Raw genomic sequence first — 24,091 nt, 5'->3', positions numbered from 1 at the left:
AGCAGGAAGTCGGCCTGGCACCACTCGGATACAGCACTGAGACCCCACATGTGCCCTCCAGGGAGACATTTTTATTGTAAACGGTGCCCCACGCACCTACATGCTTGTGCCAATCTTTTCTCTTCTGTTCTTGGCAGGGATGCCCGTCTTCCTGTACTCCTCCCTCTCCTGCAGGTACTCCTGCTTGCACTCTTCAAATAAGTGGGGGTCTTTGTAACTAAAAGGAGAAAAAAAAAAAATCAGAATGGGGCACAGCCTGGCACCACTGGGCAAAAGGGGCTGATCACAAACTCACATGAGTAAAACCACCCAGCTTGGTGCACTCAAGTGCCAGGGTGAGGCCTGAGTGGCAGGGTAAACAAGCAGAGGGCACAGTAGGGGCTGCATCAAGGTGTCACCAGTACCCACTCACAAGGCTGTGCCCGATCTTTGAGTAAAGCAAGCCGACGGCCCCCCGACAAGCCTGAACTTCTCTGCCAGTTCCACTGTGGTCACCACAGCACCAACACGAGACCCCCATCATGTCAAACACAGAGAAGGGGGGCAAATACTTTCTCACAGCTGCGGACTCCCTACCAGTGCAGTAGATCAGACCAAACCCACAGGACTGGGGTGGGCACTTCACAGGGGGGCTTGCGTCCATTTGTGCCATCAGCTACAGGCTGGTAAATCCAGGGTGGTGCCCAGCCAAGAACTAAACGTCTTCACTTAACCTGAATAAAGCCAGTGCAGAGGTGCCCCCTTTCTCCAGCTTTGCCACCCAGCGTGTAGAGATGAAGGGGGGCACAGTGGACTTACTGCGAGATCAGGCACCCCTTGAGGGCAGCATTCTCCTCTCGGCACTTCAAGACCATCAGAAAGCCGCTCTCCTGGCAGCAGTGGGTGAAATCTGAAAGGGCAGAGAACAGAGAGAGGGCGCCATGAGCATGCCACACCAAGGTACCAAGGTGCCCAGCTGCAGAACAGGCCGAGGGCGAGCGCCAGCCATGTGTGACCAACGGGACTCACCGTCTCCAACACACACAAGCATCAGAAGATGGGCACCATAATGCTGATGTGCCCAGCACTGCCACTTCACGGCTCCAGCATCATAAGTACAAATACTAGCCTACTTGGGCACATTCTGCCAGCAGAAGTGGGCACGCACCTGGCAATCACCCGACACGACCATAAAACCAAAAAGCCTGAAACACACGTACAGCATGCCCCTTATATAGCGCCTTTCACACCCGAGTGTGTGCCACCCCAGCTCACTCCTGGCTCGAGTACCTTGATCTTGGTGTGTATAGCGCCTTACGCTCTCAGATGGCGCCTTTCACGTCTGTTCCTCACTGCCGTCGTGCCAGGCGCTCCCGCCCTGCGCGTGCCTCTCGCGTGGACTGCTAATGAGGGTCTCCCGCGCCGCATTAAGAAGCGCTTTGGTGGTCTCCCGACGCGCCGCTAATTCCACAAAGCAATTTCGAGCGCCCGACTCGGCGGCAAATCCAATTAAAACCTCCAGCGGCTTCATCAGCGCGCGGCCGGAATGACAAAACGCGCATCGCGGCGGCGGCGGTGGCATCGTGGTGGGGCGATGTGATAGTGTGGACCCGCTGGCATGCCTGCCAATGTGCCAACCGAGGTCACCGCCGCGCATTCTTGTCACGTGCACGGCCAAGTGCAGACCCGCGGGCACCTCTGCCAAGCCCCGCTCTGCGGCTCCTCCTCTCCGTCAAGCACCGGCTCTGCCACGATGACCTTCACCTGGTCTTCATTGCCAGCCCCACAAGTTTGCCCGGTTCCTTGTTTGGCACTCCCTCGCCAGTGCCAGCGTTATATGACAAGCGGCATGGAACTCAAGAGGAATTTATGGGAAGGCGCAATTTGCACCAACAGAGAAGGCAAAGACGAGAAATCCGTCGCGACCCAAGGGGGCATCGAGGACTCGGGGGCCTAAGACCTTTGCGCAGTACCAGGTGCCCCAAACACATGTCAACTTCCATTAAAGCCGATGCCAACTTCACTCTCACCAAAAGTGCCAAACTCAGCCCTGGCGTCGAAGGGTACCAGGGCTCCCCATGATGCCAGGCTCTCCCCACGCCCCGACTCACCCCCTCTCTGGCAGCGCGCCACTAGGACGTGACAAAGGCGCCTCGGGCCATGCAGCCACATCATAATCGATGGCAGTGAGGGCGGAGGGCGGTGGGCCGCGGCACAAGCAGGCCCCCCGCTGCTTTAATTACTCGGCCGCTGCAGCTCCCATTAACAGCACATCAGATGGAGGGCCGAGGAACAATCGAGAGGAGGGCAGCAGACCCCCAGGCTGATTAGCAAGTGGTAAGTGGTGACCACCACGTCCGGCCCGTGCGAGTGGGCCCTGGCGGGACGAGGACAGCGACAGACACGAGAAAGTCGGGTATCGGGGGGCCGAAACAAAGAGGGATAAAAGTCTCCAGCCCAGAGACCCCCACAGAAGGACGAAGATGGCGCGTGGATGGGGTTAAAATGGACACCTGGCCGGAGCTGCGGGCACAGAGGAGGCTGGCATCAATTAAACCAGCCTGTAAAACAGCTGAACAACAAGTGGCGAGCATGAGTGGGCCACGGCTGGTGCCTGATACCCACGTGAAGTGCCCCCAATTGAGAGCCAAGAAGCGGGCGATGCCTGTCCACATAGGTCCTGGACCCCCAAACAAGGTCTTTCTGCCCATCAGAGAGGTGGGTGGGCAGAAGAGGGATGTGTGAAAGATGGCGAGGTGGGCACAGGCAGCCACCACCCTCCCTTCAGGCCTGCAGGCCACTTTGAGGGAGGAACTGTACTGCCTGGCATCTGTCACGACACCCAGCTGACGCCAACCCCCTGCCGAAAGTCTTGAGGGCGGCCCACTGCCACACAAAACAAGTCAATGAGGTGGCACTACCAGTCTGACCGGAAGTGTGCCACCTTCACCCTTGCCCTTGTGTGGCAGTCAGACTTTTACATTGGCAAAGGGACGAATGAGAAGCTCTCTGACACGGGAGCGTGGCACACAGGTTTTGAAATGGGGGCACATAATGCCAGCTCCAGCATCGCCCTGCCCAGTCACTTGGTGATCCTGCCCATGCAGAGAGGCGCTCAGTGCCCTGGCATTCAACAGTGAAGGCACTAAATGAATGACCAGCTCAGGTGTTGGAGTGACCAGAAGAGGCTTTGGACCCCCAAGGTTTGTCCTTTGGGCCTTCCTCTCCTGGTACCTCTGTAATGTGTGCCACGGTACTGGCATCAGCTGGCACCATTAGTCAGGAGGAATTTCCAGGTGGCATATCTCACTTTTTTTAACCCCCGCTTGACCAGGTCAGGACTGACGTCACTATCTTGTGCCCACGTGTGCCACCTGCCATACCAATCGCGTTAAGCCAGTGTCACCCACTGGCTGCCCCTCTCTCTCGGTGGCCAAATGTGCGTCTTAGTTCCTGCACTGGCATCACCCTGATGACACGCAGGTCCAGAGTCACTCGCCAGCTGAGACCCCCACACCACTTCACCCCTCTGTTTCATTTACTGACACAGCAGCTGGAGGGCGGTGGGCATACAAATCAGACCGACGGACGCCATGCTGCCATGTGCCAGTCAGAGCGGGTGCCCGCGCTGCATATTACTGTGCGGAGCGCTGTGCCGCGCAGCGGCCCCCTGATACCGGTGACAGTCTCTTCGGATTGCTCGCGGTTCAGTGCCCGCCGCTGCGCCTCTCGCACATCCAAGTCAATTAATTCTCACCTGATTAACGGCGCCCGACATGCCAAGGAAATCGGCTCTCCAGTCAGCTAGAAATCAGTGGTCCTGATCTGACTTGTAAATCCAACGGGCATCAGCATGTGGAGCCAGCGCGCCCGCCGCCTGCCGGGACAGTGGCAGCTCAAGACAGCACCAAACAAGGATAATCAGCAGACCTGGCACGGCTGGCATCGCAGGGGGCCTACAGCCACGTTCAGTGAACTGGCATGATGAGGCAGCATTGTGTCTTCTGTCCTTGCTTACCGAGTCCAAGCCTGGGCATCAACTGCACGGCTGCCCTGCCAAAGAGCGCCACAGCCTGGCAGCAAGCAGAAAAGGCAGGCGCAGAAGCCTGGGGTGAGCTCCACATGTGCCAGCCTGGTGCCTCTCGCTGCCAGGACTGCTTGAACCCCATGTGCATATGAGTGATTACCAAGGTGGGCAGTTTGCTGGGTCAAGCTGTGCGCCCTCTCGAAGTCTACATGGCACTATGAAGGCCAGCTGTGGGGATGACGTGCCACGCGCCTTAAGATGCCCACCGTTCTCACTGTCCAGCTGCCGTATACCACTGCCAAGGGAAGGGGAGGCCCGAGAGAAGGTGACAAAGCTGGGCACACTGGCACCAGGCTGCCAAAATGGCAGAAAACTCGACTGCCCCCAAATAATCACAAACGGGGTCGCCTGAAATCCAAAATGCAGGGCGTCACCGACAGTGTGATGCCACCCTCGGGCTGAAGACGCCGACAGGGCAAGACCAACGTGAAAAAAACCAACAAGGTGGCACTGGCGCTCAAGAGCAATCATCACAAACGCACACCATACTCATTAAAGTGCCAACCTGCTGGGCACCCACCCCTCTTTCATTGCGCCTGTCAAGCCCCCAGTCCACTCTGGTTGTGATGGCACACAAAGGTGCCCACTATGATTCTCCTAATGCCAATGAGCATGTCAGAGTAAAGCAGGCCTGGCACTGTCAAAGTGTGCCAACAGTCCTTCCTCGCCATTACCCATGATGCCCCCTGTTCCCCTTTCTTGCTGCTGCCAGTCTCGTGCTACAAAGCCACAACTGTCAACAAGCTCCGCCGCCAGCAGCCCCAGAAGTGGCACATTGTGACAAAGTCACAGATATCTGAACTGGCGCGGGACTCTGCGAGGCGGGTGTGAGATAAGCGCAGCTCAAAGAGGAAGAGGAGCACAAACGAGACCCTGTGGTCACCTTCAAAGTGCCCTGTGGCCTGGGAAACACGCCACCCCCCGGCACACAGGATGTGTTTTAAAGTGGAAGGCGGGCAGGCGGGCAGCGGGCACGGCAACTCTCTCACGGGAAGAAGACGTGCAGGACTTCCTCTGAGGCCCGGGCTGAGAACACGAGATGCTTGTGAAGAGGGAGAGCGCCCGCCAAGTAGGACACCCACCGCTGGCATCGGGCCAGAGAGCTGCACCCTTCTCTTGGGCACAAGAGTGGACCAGGAGTGGTCTGCCAAGCTGATGTTCACTCAGAGCATCGATCTCCATACCACAAAGGCACGGGCAGCACCAGCCCCGGTGGGGAGGCCATGCCAGCCTGCGTCACCCTCACACTGAAGGAACACGCAAGCGGCACATTAAAAGGCACACCAGGCACACAGCCAGTGAAGAAGAAGGGGGCTCCCATGGCACCAACACTAGTGGGGCCGCCAAGGACTGCGCCGTGCCACCAAACACTGCATGTGTACCACAGAAGGCTCACCGGCAAGGACAAGTGACATCAAGAGTCATTGTGTGTAGCATTTAGGGGACCCCATCACACACCCGCTGACAAAAAGGGGGCGCACAGTGCACAACACGGCCCCCTTGGCACAGACTTTCCTGCAGTCTGCCACCCTGTTAAATCTGGCAGCAGTCTCTCCAAGAGAGCAGGAAGGGCAGCTAAAATAAGAGGCCCACAATGCCAGGGCATCACAGGCCTGCTACAGACATGGACTGGGGGTGCCAGGAGCACGGGCAGGGGGCGGAGCACGGAGCACAGTGCCAGGAGCACGCAAATGAAAGAAGGGGAGGAGCCACAGACACAGGTGGGTGGGGCCAGGGGCAAAGAGCTGGCAGATGAGTCGGCAAATGGTAGAGAGGGGGAGGAGCCCCAGGCACGGCCGGCCAGCCGGGGTAAATGGTGAGACGGGTTCAACTGCAGCCTGCGATGCGATGCCCAAGACGTAGGTGAGGCCTTGGGAGTCAGACTGCCCTCACGATGCCACGCTGATCTTAACCAGGGGTGTAATGTGGCGTGCGATGGGCATTCCGGGAAGTCAGAGCGTTACGTAGCTGCCCTCACTGGTGCGGCATCAGAGTCGAGGGGCGAAGCTCGCCCAAAGTAGGGGGGCCACCACGCCAGTTCAGTCGTCCTCGAGCCCACCTGCTCAATGACATCATCGCCTGTCACGTCCTGCTGTCACGCGATGGCGACGCCTGCATGTGGCTCTTGAAGCACAAAATGAGGGCCGATATTAATAACAGCCAGAGACCCCCAAATACACAAAAGAAGGACAAAAAGCCCCTCGGACCGCCCACCTGTTCAAGGGGACGAGCAGGGGACTACCACCCACCCGTTACAAAGCTGCTCCCAGACTGGCACGTTCCTCCTCCTCCTGCCAGCTGGGCATCACTCAACCAGGCCCAGGTGTACCCCAATTTCTTTTAGCCACTGTCAGAGCTGAACTTGGATGGGCATACAGAGGAGTGTGGGCACACGGGTGCTGCAGCGGCTTAAAGCGCTGCCCCTTCTGTACTGGTCGACCCGATCCGCAGCCCCCTTCCGTCTCACTCGCTGTGGACGGACGTGGCATCGAATCTAAGGACAGTCGGGTGCCTGCCAGCGCTACAATCAGGGGGAGAGCCCCGAAATGGGCACAACAGCTTGGCTAACATGGGCAGCCTAATTGCCAAACACCACTTCACAGAGTTCTTGGGGGACGGCGGAGGAGAAATGGCCGTTAGCCTTTTGAGGGGCTCGCGCCATACGGCCCCTTATGACACGGCGAGGGCTTCGCTGGGGCGGGGGGCTCCTTTCTTCCCCCTGAATAGGCACCATTTGGCCCCTTTTGGCCTGCCTGTGAAGCTCCAGCTGGCAGCGACTGAAGGTTAAAGCGCCCGCCTAATTAGTCCCCCCACGCCCACCAGGGGGGGCACCGAGCGTCTTAATGGCCGCGCACCTCGTTCAGAACTCATTATTGCTAACAAATGAGATCAAGTCCAGCGATCTAAGCGGCAGAACAGTGGGCTTAGCGCTCCGCCGCCGGGGGGTATAATGAGGGGCTTTCTCGGGATGAAAGCGACTTCATTTCTCTTTCTCTCGCCAGCCTCTCAAAAGCGGGCAGGACAATTCAGCTCGAGATGCGCCTGCGACCGGCAGCCCCCTGCCACCGCCGCCCCCTAATACGCGCCTGGGAACCCCCAAGTCATTAACGCGCCTTGTATCTTTACTCACTCAAGCAGGCTTCAAAACTGGCGGGCGGGCGGGCGGGCGGCCGGGGACTGAGCCCATGCCCGCCGGCCCCGTCCTTCTGTTCTGAAAGGGAGAGGACGACGTGCCTGGCGTTCAGAAAGGAGCCTTTGTGTTCCTCGCCATTAGCGACAGCACGGTGGGCAAACGGGCACTCGGCGCCAGGAGAGGCAGACCAGTGTGGAAGGCCACCACTGACCACCGCACAGAAGTCCCCGAGCTGTGCACCGGCCATATTGTTGCCAAAGGCGCATTACTCGCGGGACCGGGTTCAGCACTTCCTGGGAGGGGGGGCATCCGTACCTCTGGTGACACACTGCTGGATGGCACAATGAGTGGTGCTTATAGTGCCAAGGACCAGGGCACAGCCGTTACCCGCGTACCACAATGGAAAAACTTTCAGCCGGCGCCCCCTGGCTGTGACCACGTCTGATGGCAGAGCCAAGGGGGTGGTGGGCACGACAGCGTGACGACCTTGAAAATGAGACCCGAACGAGCATGGAGGTCACCTGGTGACACCAACGGTGACACACCAGGACTGTGAGGACCTTCAATGAACACACTTAAAACACAATGACAGGGCACAGGAACAGCCAGGCTGCCAGGGTCAGCAAACCCAAACTCACTTCACTGCCACATTGGGCACACTGAGTGGGCAGCGCCACTGACTTCACATTGCTGGCCCTAAAACTGGAGTATGACAGGACATTGTCACAGAGGGGCTGAGGACAGCACACACCTGCCTGGCAGCCTGGATAAGATGGGCACCTCCAGCTGGCAGAGCCACCTCGCGTGACACTTGGCCCAGAGTTTGTCCTTTTAAGGTCCTCAAGCTTTGTCACCATGCGCCCCTACTGGCTAAAGCACTGAATAGTCACCAGCATCGCCCCTTCTGGTGGAGACGTGGGGTGCTGCACCCTGCCGAGCCTTTAATGTTGGCACTGTCCCCCACCAGTTGCACATGTGCAGTATTCGAGACCCCCGAGAGCTTCAAGCACCAGTGCTAACTGCTTGATGATGACGGGCCATATGAAGCTGGGGCCAGACTGGGGTGGCACGGCCAGAGCACACTGCCAGCTCAAGCACCAAACGTGGCGTGTGTGGAGACACAGTAAGTGCCCAGATGTGCCACTCTAAAGCCGAGGGCCTCAAAACAGAAACGCAGCCACTTGTCCAAGGCCTGACGTCGTCACACGCTCCCCTCGACGTCACTTGTCACCTGCACACCACAAGAAAAGGAAAGCGAAAGCCGAGCAGCACCCGTGAGTGAAGCAGGGCAGCGAAAGGGGTAGATGATGACGACGACGACGATGATGAAGATGAAGATCTCCACGTACTGCGTTTACGTCAACACTGGCGCAACTTTCACACTGGCAGAGGATTCCCCAGAGAGCCACAGATGGCACAACGGAGGGGTGGGAGACGTGACGTCCCTCTATGGGCCCCCGATGCGCTCGGCTGGTCTGACCCTAGTAGAGCTGTAGCAGGCCGGTGGTCCCGTGTGTGTGTTTGAGTGGTGCCAGGCTCTTGGAGGCATTGAGTACGTATTAGTTTCGCCCGTTTGCCTCCCACCTGATGTTTGTGCTCTGCTGGCACAGTTGGCCTCTCCCAGGGCACAAGCGCTCGATGGAGGAATGCCAAGAAGCGGCACTTGTAGCCCCAGGCGGCATGGCAGGAGGGGTGCGGGCGCGCACTCCAAAGCGGGCCTTTCACACTCGCTGCGCTGCGCTGGGCGATTATCACAACATTCTCCGAAACTGCAAGGGCGGCTGTTTCCATAAAGTGCCAAAGTGGCAAAGCGGCAGAAGACGACATCATCAGAAATAGAAAAGAACGAGGGGGGCAGCAGTTTCACTGCACTCGCTGGCTGGCTGTGCCAGGCTCAGAGGGGTCACAGGACGGGCACCATGCCAGCTTTGCGCCTCCTCCATTTTCCACCTGCTCGTCAACCCCATGTTAACAGGCCTCTCGATGCCATCCCCAAGTGTTACCTCTCAGACCTCCACGCCCTCCTAACTTTTTGTCACATATGCCCCCTGAGGAGATGCCCGGGGCTGCCCACCCTCCATGGGCAAACTACCTCAAGGGACTCCCAGGCTGTCATGGAGGGTTAAGTCCAGCACAGTGTGCAGTGGGCTCCTTTGTCCCTGGTCCTCCTGGCATGGTAGGGCACAAAGCAATCGACAAAAACAGCAAGAAAGTGGGACGCAGACAAAGCAATGGGCACAGGCAATACAAATACAAGATGGCAGATGAACTCTGCAGCAGCGTCCACTCCGAGTCCTGGCATCCATCTTTCACGGGCCACGGGAGTCTGCCAATCCACCGAGACCACCAAGCGTGCATCCCATGGCATCCTCTACTAGGGTATGGAGGTCGGGGGCCAATGCAGGGGGCCCTTTCACCCCTCGTCATGTCACGTTTGCTCAGCATAAGTGTGGGCATCTCACTTCCACAGTGATGCCCTGAGATTGTGACAGGCAGCGTACCGTAAAGGGGCTCACGGTGACGGAGATGGCATTGGCACGAGAATCGGCACCTCCAAATTGGAGGGCATGGTCTTTTCCCACAAATCATGGCTTAATCTCTACATGATAGTGCCAGGCACTAAACCAAGTCATCACCCAGCGGTAAACCCTGGCAAGTCTGCCACATTGCCAACTGATGGCGTCTCGCTTGCAGCTCCCCCAAAACAAGTGATTCGGAACGGAGACCTGGCACGGCCCACTGCCCATCTCGCCTCTTACTGGTGGGCCCTTCACCCTGCCCGAGACCACCACCAATGAGAGCGGAGCACCTTACATATGGGGGCATCTGTTCTGCCGCACCTCTCCTATGGCAGCACTTTTAATCAGCTGCACTGCAAGAAGTCACCAAACGACGAAGATGAGGAACGGTGAACAGGCCAACGACGCCGGCGGGAACGGGCATTCCACGTGGCGCAAGGAGCTGCCAAGGACAAAAGGAAACCTCAAATGAGATGCGGCAACCAGCTGGCACCTGCCACGTGTGGCCCATCAGGAAGTACGCTGCTCTAGCGAGGCACAGGTGGCACCTCGATCAGATGGCGTGGTCCACTGGGATCTCTGCTGCCACGCTAAAGGACGCCCCCTCAGGCAGTGGCCAAGATGGACGCCTGGCCGGAGACACGGCTTTGAAAGCCCCCCACAGCAGGCCAGCCGACCACGGCCATGAGATGAGAGACACACAGCGCAGATCGCTTTCTGAAAGCCCGGGGTCGATGCCACCATTCCAGGGACTGGGCAAACAGAGAGCCAGATAAACAGGGTGGCGCATTGATCCCTCGTTTGGCCCGTTTTCGTGGGCTTCTTCTTCTTTGGGATGGAACTGAAGATGTGAAGTGCCCGGCCTTTTAATTTCAGGGTCCCTCTTGTCCATTACGGTGGCACAAGCACACCCACAAATCGGGGGCTTCATGGAGTTGACCAACTAAAGTGGGCACCTCTGGGACGTGAAAGGAAAGCAAAGGCAGCCACGGGCACCGGCAGATTTCTAGAGTCCTCAACACCACCGAGTCCCACGGGGGAGTTTGTCACACCACAGAGCGGCGCCGCCCCCAAACCTGCCTCAAGGACCGGACCCCCGGACCACTGACCTTGCACCTTCTCGGAGCACCGCTGCCTGGCTTTCTCTCGCATGAGCTTGGGAATCAGCACGTCCTTCTCCACATGTCGCAGGGCGGGCTCCTCTGGAAAAGCAAAAGCAGAAAAGTTAGAAGACCACCCTACTAGGGCCTGGCAACAAACGACTCCCCCCAACAGAAATGAGCCGAACGTCAAAGATGTGTGACGGCGGACCTCCGAGCGCACTTTCCGGCACCGTCACCAGGGGGAGCTCAGCAAAAGACCCGCAATACAAAAGGTGAGGCTGGCAGACTCGCAAAGGGGCGGCCCACCGGCTCAGACCTCGCGCCCTCCACCCTCGGCGTCTCCACTGGCGCACCGGCCCCTCAATAAACTCCGTTCCGTCTGGCGCTGGCACAGAAGCACTTTGCATGCATTTCCACCTGATTATGGAGTGCAAATTGAGTACGAAGTGGTCAGGAACACCGAAGGTGACACAGCAGGCGGCGCGGGCGGGCAGGCGGGTGGGGGGCTTCGCCGCCGTTTCGAGGTGTAAGCAGAATTGCAGCAAACTCGATACACTGGCATTTTAACCCAAGCCGTCCCAAACACTCGCCCTCTCTGTGTCACCGTCCCCATCCTGGGGACGAGGGCACCACACAGTCACCTCCAACGTGACACAAACAACCACCTGGATGCCAAGCTCGCCGAGTCATCTGCCCGACTGTACGAGACGGGGCTGCCACGACCAGTTAAGGGAGTGCAGTGCCGGGTGGTCGCCCCGAAGACCCCAGCCAGGGGACATGAGCCCCTTCATCTCAGTCGCTGTGGTCCCTTGTCTTGGAGGCTCCTTCAAAGCGGCCCATTCTGGCCAAGGGTGACCGTCACTAACTGTCACCGTCCATGACTGCCAGGCCACTGCCTATGAACGTCCCCGTCCCCAACCCCCCAGGCGTGTTCACTTTTTACTGTCAAGCAACTTGGAGTGCCACTGGCATTTGAGTCCTTAATGTCACCTCGGCAAAGGGTCCACATCAGTGACAAACAAAGGCAATGCCCCCCCACTCCCCCATTTGGCAGGACGTGTCACCTGCTTGTATCTGATGGTGGCATGACGTGCACCATGAAGACCAAACAACACAACAAGCAGGGGACGAAGACCACAGGACCCCCCGAGTCACAAAGTAACTCAACGGAGCTGGCAATCTGAATACTCAAGATGACAACTTGCACCAAGAGACCTCCGACGGTGTCACAAGCTACTGAGGCCGAGATGACGAGGGGGACAAAGCAAAGCTGGCACCCCAGGACCACATGCTGGCCTCTGTGCCATCTCCAGGTGGGCTTCAGTCAACATTCAAAGACCCCTCATGTATTGTCACCCCCAGCTGGACTCAAGGAGAGACTGCGCCGATGGCACAGCATGGGGCCTGGCCAAGTGAAGTTTCTAGAAACACAGGGGCACTATGGCTGAGGTGACCACCAGTGTGAAGGAGTGGTGCCAAAGGAGGTCCGAGGATCACCTCGCTGCCACCATCCGCTTATTCTGCCAGCTATAACCCCACCGAGTCCAGTCGCTGCGTGACGTCTCAGAGCGGCACACGCCAACCCGGACGTCCTGGCACATATGCCACGTCATAGATGGGCACTTGGCAGCTCAAATCAGTAGCAGCAGCACAGGTGGGCCACTCAATGCCATTACTAATGGGTCTGTGCCGTGCCCACCAGAGTCGACCGCACGTACTCTGGCTAAACTGATGTCATGCCGGCCTGCGCACCCTGGAGGGCTCAAGTGACATTAGCAAGTGTGCCCCGGCTATGGATGAAGCCCACCGGCCCGCGGTTCACAAGCATCACCAATTAGTGTGCCATCCCCGGGGACGCCGAGACGCCCGTCGTACTCCACACGCCATCCCATCTTGAAAGGCGAGCGGTCTGCCCACCCTAAAGTACTCGGCCCACTCGCTCTTACTGCCGTCACGTCTGAGCAGGAAAACGAAGCCGACGGGCGCAAGTCACTCGCTGCAATGGCAAACGGGAGCGTAACCAAGGCGGGCATCCACTGATCTCATTTACTGCCTGCCTGCCAGTCATCGAGGGTCTCGGCCCTCATTGTACGTCACGCCGGCTCCGTCTTCCTGGGTATGTCGTCGTCACACTCAAGGTCACACCACCACAGAGCGCCTGCACAAGACCCAGTTGCTGCGGTCACAAGTGCCAAGTGATGGCTGCGAGCCCCTCGCTCTCTAAGTGTATTTGTTTCCGAAGGTGTGAAGTCTCCTGTAGGCCTCGTGGGGGGGGTGGCTTTATGACGGTTCAGTGCCCGCGAAACGAGGGCAGCCGCTCCCCGATGAGAGCACCAGGCAGAACAAAGAAAGCTGACGGCGGGGAAACAACAAGGAGGAGAAGGTACTTGACAAGGAGGGCAAGGGTCGGGCCTGCTGGCGCGTGGGCATTCAGCTCAGTTTTTTTTTTTTTACTGCTTGCACCCCATTTACTTAAACAGACCGCTTAACACCAGTGCAGAGGATGGCACCGTCAATGAAGGGGGTCCACGATCACCACGCCCACCCGCCGACTAAAGTCCATCTGTACAGCCACCCTGCTTGGTAAAAAGACAGACTTACAAATGGCAGGGAGCGGGCACAGGACTGGCAGCCCAGAGGTAAGCATGACATTCAGCCAGCACACGCACCTGGAAAAAGTGGGCATGGGAGACCAAGACGGGCACTGGCACAGCACTATGCTCTCCTGCCAGACACATACCCAGTGCCACCCTGCTTTCAAATCCTATCCAAAGTCCTTTCACATCCCTTTAAGTTGGGGTCCCTGCTGAATCTGAATTGAACTGGCAGCCCACTGTGGTCGGCCCCCTGGTTCAAGTGGGTCTGAGACAAAGCAGAGAAGGGGAAGAGCGAGTGACAAGTCTCTGGTGGGGAAGGGCACAGATGGCAGCTCCTCTGTGGACACCTCATCTCTCCGTGACCGTCACACAGGGGGAGCAAAGACCCCAGGCTGACAACAGAGACAAGCCCTCGTAAAACTGGCACCTCCTAAACCCGCTGATGCCATCTGAGGGTGGCACGGCCCCAAGCTAACCCCACACAGGGTGGCATGCCAACTGCCCGGTGGACAGAATGGCACACCTCTGCCAGGCTCTCCGCAGCCACCTGCCCGGGCCTTTGCCAAACGAGGGATTGTCCTCATGCGGGGTGCCCACCTGTCGCCACACCTCTACATCAGACATTCAGCTAAGGTACCGGCAGCGTGTCGGCGTCACGGTTTGCATGTTTGTGTTTGCCAACAGTATAGTGGGCGAACACTCGAGGACCTGACCTTGCCGTGGGGTGTCTCTGTTTGGGCATGGTGCCAGCGTAAACCGTACTGTTCATAGACCTGTGCCCAGTTCACTGACCGCTGCTTGAAGTGACGCAGTGTGTGGCACACCAGGGAGGCCCGAGTTAGACGGGGGTGGGGAGGTCCGAATGCTGGTATCGATGCCAGAGTCACAATATCAGTGCCGATCCAACACCAGTCTCTGAGTGGCATGCGTGTCACACTAGCTGGGCGACGTCCACATCAAAGAAGAAAGCAGCCCTTCATCCTGAGCAGGGCCACGGGAAGCTGGAGGCCATCCCAGCAAGGACTGGGCACACGGCAGGAACACCACCTGGACGGGGTGCCAGTCAGTCACACACACACACACACACACACACACACAGATTAGGGCCACCTAAACTCGACGTCCTCAGACTGAAGGGGGACACACCCAGGTAAAGCCACACAGACACAGGGCCAGCGCGCCACATCAGCGCCAACTAAAGGCGACTCCCAGTACCCCTTTACTGCCCGGCCCCACCTCGACCTTGCATGGGAATGGGCGGGTCAGAAGACATGCGAGGGAGTGTGGGGGGCCGTTATTCATTAACACATGGGATGTGCCCACCTTAATGCATGTACAAATACAGCGCAATGCCAACTGTTGGAATGCTCAGGGTCTCATTTCTTGATATGGATTTTTGGCCAGAGTGCCCACTTCTGACATGGGCATGACAAGACAGGCCTCTCATACAACTCACTATATTCTCACGGTTAAAGATGGCACAGCAGAGCCCCGATTCATGAGGCACACAGACAGATGAAGGGCTGCTAATCAAAAGGCCGGCCCAGTGCACCCCTCGACAGGACCAGTGAATCGCGTCCATTCGTGGCACTTTTTATTAAGCTGCCAAAGGTGGGTGGCATGTGCCAGCATGTAAGTCCAACACGGAGTGTCATTCAGAAAGTAAAGACAATCATCAGGCCTGAGAGAAGTCGAGGCGCCAGTTATGAAGGCGCCCAGAATCGCGCTGGCACTCGATAATCACTGTAATGTGACATCACAATGTGCCAACTTGTCACATTGGGCCTTGACTTTAGCTAAATGTCACCAAATAAATGCAATCAGAATATCAGACCGTCCTCAACGATCACATCACTGTGTCCCCCCTCTGCCACCCCTGAAATTCATGCCCAGCGTACATTTGTATCTGCATTTGCTGCTGGCCTTTGCCCCGACAAGTAACTCGACCTGGATTCTGCCACCCATGCACCCTGCACTCCTCCCAGGTCACAAATGAAGTGCCAGCCTGCCACCAGCTCGCTGCCACCCTTGCCCTGAAGCCGCCCAGCAAGTTAAACCCCAGCAGATCCTGCACATCGCTGATGTGCCACTGTCTGATTTCAGGAGGTCTGGGTGCCTGAGGATGGGCACCTGGGTACAAATAAGAAAAGCCCTCTTTCAAATCACGTGGGCACAGAGTGAATGTCAGAGTGAGCAGGCGGTCCTAAACGGGGGACGATGAGAGGTCGGCCCCCTCGCTCCGTCACACCAGGAGGACTCTGTGGCCTCCAAGGCCACAGTCCCACCCAAGCGTGCCACCTTGTCAGCGCCGACGTCACAAACAGCAGAGCAGCACTTTGATGGTCAGGGATGTCCGGCTGTCGAGAGCGAGCAGCAGCTCAGTCAGCTTTGAAGACCACCAGGCAGGGCTGTGGATTTGCGTGTCATGAAGCGAATGTGGCTGCAGACCCGAGTGACAGGAGGTGACAATTGAGTAAGTGTGCGAGTGACAAGCTCCTTTTTTTTTGTTTTTCTGGTTTGGTTATACAGGCGGCGGTCTCGACGACGTTTTAAAGCGGGCACTTGTGCGCCCGCCTGCCTCTTTCAGCGCGTGGGCTTCTCGTCCGTCTGACGGCTGAACGTGGACCGCCGTCGCTACGGTTACCCTCATGGATGTGGTCACAGGCAGGCCCCTGCTGTGACATGACAGGTCATGAATTCTCTGCCCGGCGGCGCTGGTCGTTCGGCTCTCGGACCCTGAAATAAGGGGGGCACCACAACACTTGTCTGATTTCTTAGTGACGGGGGGCATTCATTCAATTCACTTGCTGCTGGCTTCTGTGTCCTCACCGACGAGCCCCCTCTGACCGTCCGAGGAGCCGCGGGGGTCGCCGGTCGATCGCTGCTCTTCATCAAAAACACACAAAGAGCTGAGAGAGCCAACCCGTGTCACGTGTGCCACCCCTGCGTGTCCCCAGCCAGACTGGACACCACTTCTGATCGGTGAGGGTGGGCCACAGGGAATGAGGGGTTACCGTACCACCTTGGCTGGCCACGACACCCACCATGCTCAGAACGGAGGGGTCCGATGCCAGCTGGATGCACATGGCGCACATAGAGCTGCTGCTGCGGACGAGATGACACAATCTGCATTTCGGTGTCCCCTCGGTCCCTTGAGGGTGTCTTACCAAACCACACTGTGTCGCCACCAGTCACAGCACTTGGTGGAGAATGACGAGGGTCTGACACCCAAGGGTCACAGCCTGCTCTTGTGACAATGGTGATGTGACACTTTTCATTCTTATTTTGGTTTAATTGCTCGAAGTGACAACAGCAGAGCTCATTCACATGCTGGGTGGAGTCCGTCCTCCAGAGTGAGCGGGCGGGCAGCACTGGCACCCTTGGGCGACTTCAAAGTCACAAGAATAAAGACTCTGACCGATGCTAATGCCAGCTGCCCACGAAAAGGGAGACAAAGACGAGCCCCCCGATTTTAAGAAGCCGTCGCTGAAGGCTTTTGTTTCCTTAATGTGACCACCTCTTGGGGACGGCTGGCCAGCAACGGGCGCGCAAAGGCCGAGGCCCCGGTGACATCTTGTCCCGTGAAGCCAACAGAACCGTCCTTCGCCAAGTGCACGGGTCACCCCTCGGATGCCAGCTTTCTTGCTAAAGCAGCCCAGGAGCGGTCAGCTCTCGGGACGCTCGGCTCAATGGGGCACCTCATGGTCAGGCGTGTCGTCACACGTCTCAGAGCGGTGACAATCACTTAAAATACACAGGTGACTCAGAAGAGGAGGTGCTGCCGGGGGTCTGGCGCACTTTCAGTGCCAGGTGCCCGCATACCTTCATTTGGTTGGCCGCTCTCCCCTGCTGCGCCCGATTTCTTCTTTTATGTTCTGTGGGGCTGACAGGTGTGGGATGCCAACTTCCTGCTTCAGGTGCTCTTGAGCCTGGTAACGTGGCATGTGGTGGCACAACTGTGCAGATGGAAAAAGGAGACAAAGAGGGAACCGCTGGACTGGGGGCTTGGCCGTCAATGGGGGGGCTACGCTACTGAAACCCGTTGAAATGCCGCTGCACGGACCTCTATGGCAGACGCAAACGCAAACCCAGCTTCTGCATACATTGTCAGGTGTGCCAGGTCTGCACACACGTGCCCTGCGCTCCTGGCACAACACGCCATCTTGTGTCTCCTCTATCGTCAGACTGCCGCTGGCTGGCTGTGTACTTCGTATGCCGACAGCACTGGGCGCACTCTGATGGGCACACTCTGATGGGCACACTCCGATGGGGACTGTGTGACAACGTTACTGGCCAGGTGGCAACTTGTGGATGTTGCGTTTGGCGCCGGTAACAGACTGGTGCCATTCTTTGTTTGTTTGGTTTCAGTCCAAACATCAACACAATCTGCCATCTCAAGTGCCAACTCAAGTGCCATCTCAGGTTCAAGAAGGCCCAGCAGTTGTTCCGATCTCTCAGTGAAATCTGACATCGTTGGAACTCAACGGTGACACAAACTGTCACCACACTCACTTGTCTGAATATCACGTTATGTCACTTATAGCCCACCAGTCACTTTGTCAGGTCAGGTGGTGGGCACGGGCACAGCACACGACAAAACAGCTCAGGGTTCTGGTTGGCAACCCCCAGGCAGACACGTGGTCCAGTGCCACCCACCTATTTGCCGCTGCCAGGTGTTAGGTGGGTGCCCCCTTGGCCTGGTCCTCAACAATGGGAGTCCTACAAGCAGGACCACCCTCGGGCAATCGCGCCACATGGCCGTAGTGCCCTAACTGACCGCGTTGGTCACGTGCCTCATTTGAGACCCCGTAAGCAACACAAAGTCAAACCAGCTGCAAACCCCCAAGGACCCACTGAAGAGCCAGTCGTCACATCAGGTCCCCGGAGAGCCTCCATGTGTCACAAACTGGGAGCATTAGGGCACTTAAGACTTGGACCTTCGTCATTTGGTAGATATTGGGGGCATCACGCAAAGACACGTGAATGGCACTGCCCAGGTCACTAAGGTCGTTTGTCTGCTTTTTCAGAGTACCAGACAGCAAGTAACGGGGGTACCCGACTGGAGTGGACTGGACAAGTCGCCCAAAACGCATGCCCACTTAAAAGAGAGAAAGGAGCAAACCCGCTAGAAACACAAGTGACTGGTGAAGACTGGCAGCGGGCAAACACCCCCCATGACTGGACCAAGCCGAGCGTATGTGACGTCAACCAAAGACGAGCCGGGGGGCCATCTGCCCAGTACAGGCCTGCTGGCGGATGCCCCACAAATACTTCCAAAGACCCCTGAGGCGGACCCGATGTGCCAAGTGGGCCGATGCCAACGCTGGGGCTTCCCAACTTAGACAAACAAAAGGATCTTCAAGCTGGCAGGATCCTCACAGTGGGTGTACGACAGTTAGTGGTCTCCTCACTGCTCTCGATGTCCATTACGAGACCACCAGGACGCTACAGAGTGTGGGTGCCCAGGCTGAGTGTTTCAGTACCTTTGTGGCGTTGGCACCTTCTCTGGGCCACTTACTGCATGGCTCTCAACTGGCCTGGCATTGCAACTTCACACCCACCCCAATTCAGACAGGCTGGCATTCTGCCCATTGGTGTTGGCACCAGAGAGGCAGGTGCAGGCTGATTAGCACAAGCAAGTAACAATTTCAAAGGACCCCATAAAGCCACCTGTCACCAATATAGCGCCTCTCTCTAGATGGGACAAGAAGTCCTTGTGAAGACTGTCACCACAGTATGTCCCCATGGCCTGAAAGAGCCTCCGCATCACACTCGGGACCACCTGGTACAGCAAGGCCAAGGGTGGGTGACCGGTGACACCAGCGGAGACATCTTGCCAGTCCCCGCTCTCCACTGCCACCAAAGTAACAGGACAGAACAGCTGGCAATGGAGATTCACCGAGCCGAAGAACAAACTCGGGAAGACCACCAGCCGTCACGACAAGTCACACGAGCAGAGCGACACACACTCATACCCGTAGAGCGCGGCGAGACTTGCCAAAAGTCCCCTCTGGTGACACTTTCTCACCCAGCCTTGTGCTGCGCAGCCCACACACTCTTCACACGTTGATCGCCCGCCCACCCGCCTGCCCGCCCACCCCAACGGATTCATCTGCAGGAAGACGGCTGGCTCTGAGAAGATGAAGGTTCGAGCCGCCCGCTCGCGTGTGTGCCCATGTCAAGAGCGCTGGTGCCAGGCCAGACCCTCCTCGGGCGTCAGCTTTGACATCACGGCCTGCGCCTTCTGCAGTGCCACCACGTGGTGACGACTCCCTCTTGGACTGGCACAGTCTGCGCGGACTTCCTGCATCGAGGCACACGTGTGTCCAGTGGGCGGGGCTGTCACGCCCCCACATGGCATCGGGCAAAGCTCACGCATACAAAACACAAGACGACATCAAGACGCCAAAGCGAGGAGCCCCAAAACGTGAGGGAGGTGGTCCGATGCCGAAGAATGCAGCCCACCTCTTCGAGATTCCACAGGGCGCCCGAAGAGCCCACTTTCCCCTTCTGGAGCAGCTCAACGTTTTTGCTGAAGTCCTCCTTGATGAAGGGCACCCCACGCCACACTCATCAGAAACGCTGGCATCGGCGAGCTCCAGAAAGGGGGCACAGCGCTACCTGCCACAGACGGACCCCCAGGCGCTCCCTCCTGGCACACATGGCCGAAGAGCGACAGCAGCAGAGGAGGCAAAGACGACGTCTTCATTGTGGGGTGAAGTCAGGGAGGGGACGCAGAGTGATGGGCAGAAGGTGGGCTGCGTCACGGCCCACCGGTTGGCACACGCAGCTCGCCCAGCCAGGGCCATGACAGGTCAACACTTCATTGGCCTTTGTGGGTGAATTTGAGCGGCACCCCCGAGGACCGGCAGCCCACCACAGTGCCATGTGCCTGCTGCAGTCAGAGGCGGCTCCAACCCCCGAGGTCATAGTCAAGCCTCTAATGTGCCACACGTCTCGGTGACAGGACTCAAGCCACTCGGTCCGGTCCGGACCCCCGGACAGTGGCGTAATTTGGAGAGCCCTAAAGGGACGTGCTACCCTCCTAACCCAAATTGCCAAAGGCATCAGTACTTCAGCTAGGATATCCCACATGGCACATAACACGTGCTGGGGAGGCGGGCACAACATGGCCCACCTTCAATAAGGGCCCCCCCCACCACAGGAACAGGCAACAGAAAACCACAGAAGGAAAGCCCGGTGCCGGCCCCCCAGACAGAAGTGGTGCGCTCCCCACTGGCACGAGTGCCACTCTGCACAAAGAAACTTGACGGGTCCACAAAGGGGCAGCACGTGGACTCGAGGGTCCGCCAGAGCCCCCCAGTTCACACGAACACCGAGAAGACAGACAGGCAACCACTGGGCAGTCAATCGTCACGTAGACCGCGGAAAGAGCCAGAAACCGGGAGAGACTGATCACATGACTCCAGCTACGCCATGTCCGAGGTCTTTGCACGGTCACAGCAGCGGACCCCTTCACTTTCTGCCCACTATGCCCATCAGCATGACTCAGGACTCCACTACTGCCCAAAAGGTTTGCAAATTTCTTAAACAATATCACAAACTGCAATCTCTCAAGACCCCCAATTCAATGCTTTGTACTCAGATGGGCCAACTCTAGGAAGAGTCCTGGTGGTCCCAAACTTCTTCCATTTTGGAAAGGACTCAGTGTCACCATGGGGGTCCACAGAGACGTCCTTTGTGGCTCTGTTTCTGTCCTGACACGCAGGGTGAATTGTGGGACGGGACGGGACAGGACGGGACCCCCGGGACCCCCCCCCGTGCCTTTCTAAAGGACGGCCAATCAGGTTCTAGAAAGGTCTCAAGGAGCAGCAAAGCCCCAGGACGGTCACAGCAGGGGGTCTGCGAAGGAATCAGGGTCGTCAGGTGTGGTTAATTTGTAATACTTTTTGCAAACCTGATTGAGAACATGTTGTCACTTTGTCATTGTGGGTGACCGAGTGCAGACTGAGGGGCAAATCTACGACTCAATCAAGCGTGCAGCGAGTGCGGGGGTCCGAATACACACACGTCAAAGAAACTATATCCAATACACCAATACGAGAATTTCTGTCACCACGGGGCTCCTCGCATCTCCAGTCCCGTCTGTGCCCCTCTTCAACCTGGCAAAGCCACACATGGCAGCCGTAGAGCACTCAGAAGGCACTTGGGCACAAAGAAAGATGGCAGACGTCTCCCCTCCCCCAAACACTCGTCGTCTTACACCAAAGTCCCCCACAGTGCCTTGGGTGGGCCACAGCGGCCTGTGCTGCCAGCTCTGTGCCCAACGGTGCCCCTTGTGGAAGTACCCAGACCTCTGCAGGGGTTTGTTTTCCACCACTGAATCACTCAGCAAAGGCCCCGCAAGTGTCACCACCGCCAGCAGCAGCCCCCACGCCCACCTCCGTCGACACTGGCAGCCTTTTGTAATGAAGTTGTTTTGCCACCAGTATGTGTGTGTGTGTGTGTGTGTGGGTGGGTGTCCTCCATAAACATTTCCATTGTGCAGAGTGTTACAGCCCACCTAAAAAACAAAGCCTGCAAAACAAGAGCGCCAGACAGGGGCTGCAGGTCTCGGTGACACAAGGGGGCCACCAAACTCCACTGGGTTACAAAGGGCTACGAGACTGGAGGTCTCATCCAAAGGGGCCATCGGTGTCACCAGGTCAGCTCGTAATGGGCACACTGCTGCTGTCTGCACTTGGGGGCATTCACAGTCATGTGACAAAGAAAGCACCCCCCCCCAAAGAGTCACGTGGTCCTTAAAACGAGGGGCATACGAGCTCAGGCGAACAACAACACGTGACGTGTGACACCGCGCCCGACCACCTCTGTGTACTCTACAGAAGCACAAGTGCTGGCCAGCGCCCACCTCAGCCAAGCCACGGCCATCCCTGAAGGGTCACAGGGCCACGTCCACACACTCTGAAGACCACCATTGTGGCACAAATAAAGACCCGCAGAAATTGGAAACGCACAACGTGATGAACGCAAGTGGCAGTGCGCGACGGAGGAGACGACATTTGTAAAAGTGACCTTCCGGCGCACGTCACACATTCACAAACGGAGTTTGTGCTCAGAGACTTTCAAGACATCCTCAACTGTTCGGCAGTCCGCCACTTGCGCTAAGGAACTTGGGGTCGTCCACCGGCCCGGGGTGGGGGTCTCAGGACCTGGTCATGCGGTGCTCCTCATGTCTGCTGCCCAGCGTGTGCGCTATTAGAGATTTGGCTTTGGGGGTATGCTGGGCCAGGCCAGTGTTTTGTCACTGTCCAGTGACGTGAAGTGCCTCGCTCTGGGTCACACTGTGTCCTCAACCAGTAAGGGCCCTCCTGAGCTGTTCTGACCTTCAATTAAAACCACAACGTAAAGCAAATCGTGTAAAAGATGAAGTGTCAGACTGCGATCTCACCTTGGAGGTCTTTTCACCCACAAGCGCTCTGTGTGGCCCGGGAGGAGGGGGGTGTGGGGAGGGTTAGCGGAGACTTGGGAATACCTCAGCCTGCACAGGCGACAGGCACCTTGTCACACGAACACAGAAAAACCAGCCTGGCGGTAACTGCGGATTCAACGCCGATTTACGTTTGGTTCCGGGTCACCGACAGGTTCACGCCGGAGAACCCGCGACTACAAGCGAAGGAATTGTGCGAAAACGGTCGAAACGGACAGCAGCCCTGCCTGTCCTCGGCTGGCGAGCGTACCTGCGTTTGAAGACTCCATGCCGAGTGTCACGCGAACGTCCAAGCGCCTTCCCGAGCGCGCCTTCCCATCCGACTTTGTGCCGCCCCTTCCGCCTCGCATTAAGATGACGCGCTGCCCTGGCGCTCACTGCGCAATGAATTGTGGGAAAGGCAGCGCCGCCGCCGAGCGGGAGCGAGATGGGGGCGTGGCCTGAGCGGCACACTAGGCCGGCGCACAAGGACAGCACGGCTCGTTCAGTCGCTGGTCGGCGACAGAGGGGCTTTAGTCCGGCACCAGAGCGCCGAGGGGCGTGTGCAGCGTGACTTCGACACAGGCAGACACTTAAAGGCAGCCGCCTGCGTTCGCGATGCGCGTCTTCAGGGCCCAAGCCCAGGATGTACGCGGATCCCAGAGCATCACACCGATTCGAGCTGAATGTGCGTCCAACTCCAGGGCTTTAGTAAGGAGTGAATGCCAGCCTCCACTCTTCATTCTGGGGGAGGGTTTGTGCCCAACTGCTGCTGGATGGGGAGACCCAGGCCACAAACTGGGCTGAGGTCAGGTAAGCCCCTCGAGCCTCTGTATTGTCCTGCAGTAGTTTTAGCAGCACCTTGCCCAAGCCCTGCCATGATCCCTCCTCCAGCAGACGTCACAGTCTGCCCTCCTGGCACGCACCAGACCAGACCCTTCAGCTGCTCGAGCCCACGCTTGGCATTATTGACCCACTTCAGGAAGCAGAGGCCATTTTGATGCACTTGAGCACTCACTCGGTGGCCCTGCTCTGTGAGTCTGGGTGGTCTACCGCTTGGTGGCTAAGCTGTTGTTGCTTCTCAGCGCCTCCACGTCACAATGATAACACTTGGAGTTGACAGGTCTAATCGCGGATATTTCACTTGCTGGCTTGTGGCAAAGGTGGCATCCTGTGACTGTGCTACTACTACGCCGGAAGTCACTGAGCTCTTCAGTAAGCCCCTCTATCTGATTTGAGGCCT

At 57.7% G+C, this 24,091-nt stretch overlaps 1 protein-coding gene across 1 annotated transcript; it reads right to left on the bottom strand.

Moving 5' to 3' along the window:
* Positions 1–56: 56 nt before the first annotated feature.
* On the bottom strand, positions 57–23,248 carry cmc1 (C-x(9)-C motif containing 1). Its single transcript, XM_039736375.1, has 4 exons — positions 23,120–23,248; positions 10,828–10,920; positions 799–889; positions 57–217 (listed from the first exon to the last, which is right to left on the bottom strand). The coding sequence occupies exons 1-4, from the start codon at positions 23,217–23,219 to the stop codon at positions 97–99; spliced, it is 405 nt and encodes a 134-aa protein (XP_039592309.1). The 5' UTR covers positions 23,220–23,248; the 3' UTR covers positions 57–96.
* Positions 23,249–24,091: the final 843 nt, after the last annotated feature.

Source organism: Polypterus senegalus, chromosome 15, assembly GCF_016835505.1.
Source record: "Polypterus senegalus isolate Bchr_013 chromosome 15, ASM1683550v1, whole genome shotgun sequence".
Taxonomy (NCBI): Eukaryota; Metazoa; Chordata; class Cladistia; order Polypteriformes; family Polypteridae; genus Polypterus; species Polypterus senegalus.
This window is presented reverse-complemented; position numbering and strand designations above follow the sequence as displayed.

Excerpts from the sequence above, each read along its gene's own strand:
- cmc1 (XM_039736375.1), bottom strand. The coding sequence starts at position 23,219 with ATGCGAGGCGGAAGGGGCGGCACAAAGTCGGATGGGAAGGCGCGCTCG. Across the intron at positions 890-10,827 it reads GTGCTCCGAGAAGGTGCAAG|ATTTCACCCACTGCTGCCAG; the intron begins GTCAGTGGTCCG and ends CTGCCCTTTCAG. Across the intron at positions 218-798 it reads AAGGGGTGCCTGATCTCGCA|TTACAAAGACCCCCACTTAT; the intron begins GTAAGTCCACTG and ends TTCTCCTTTTAG.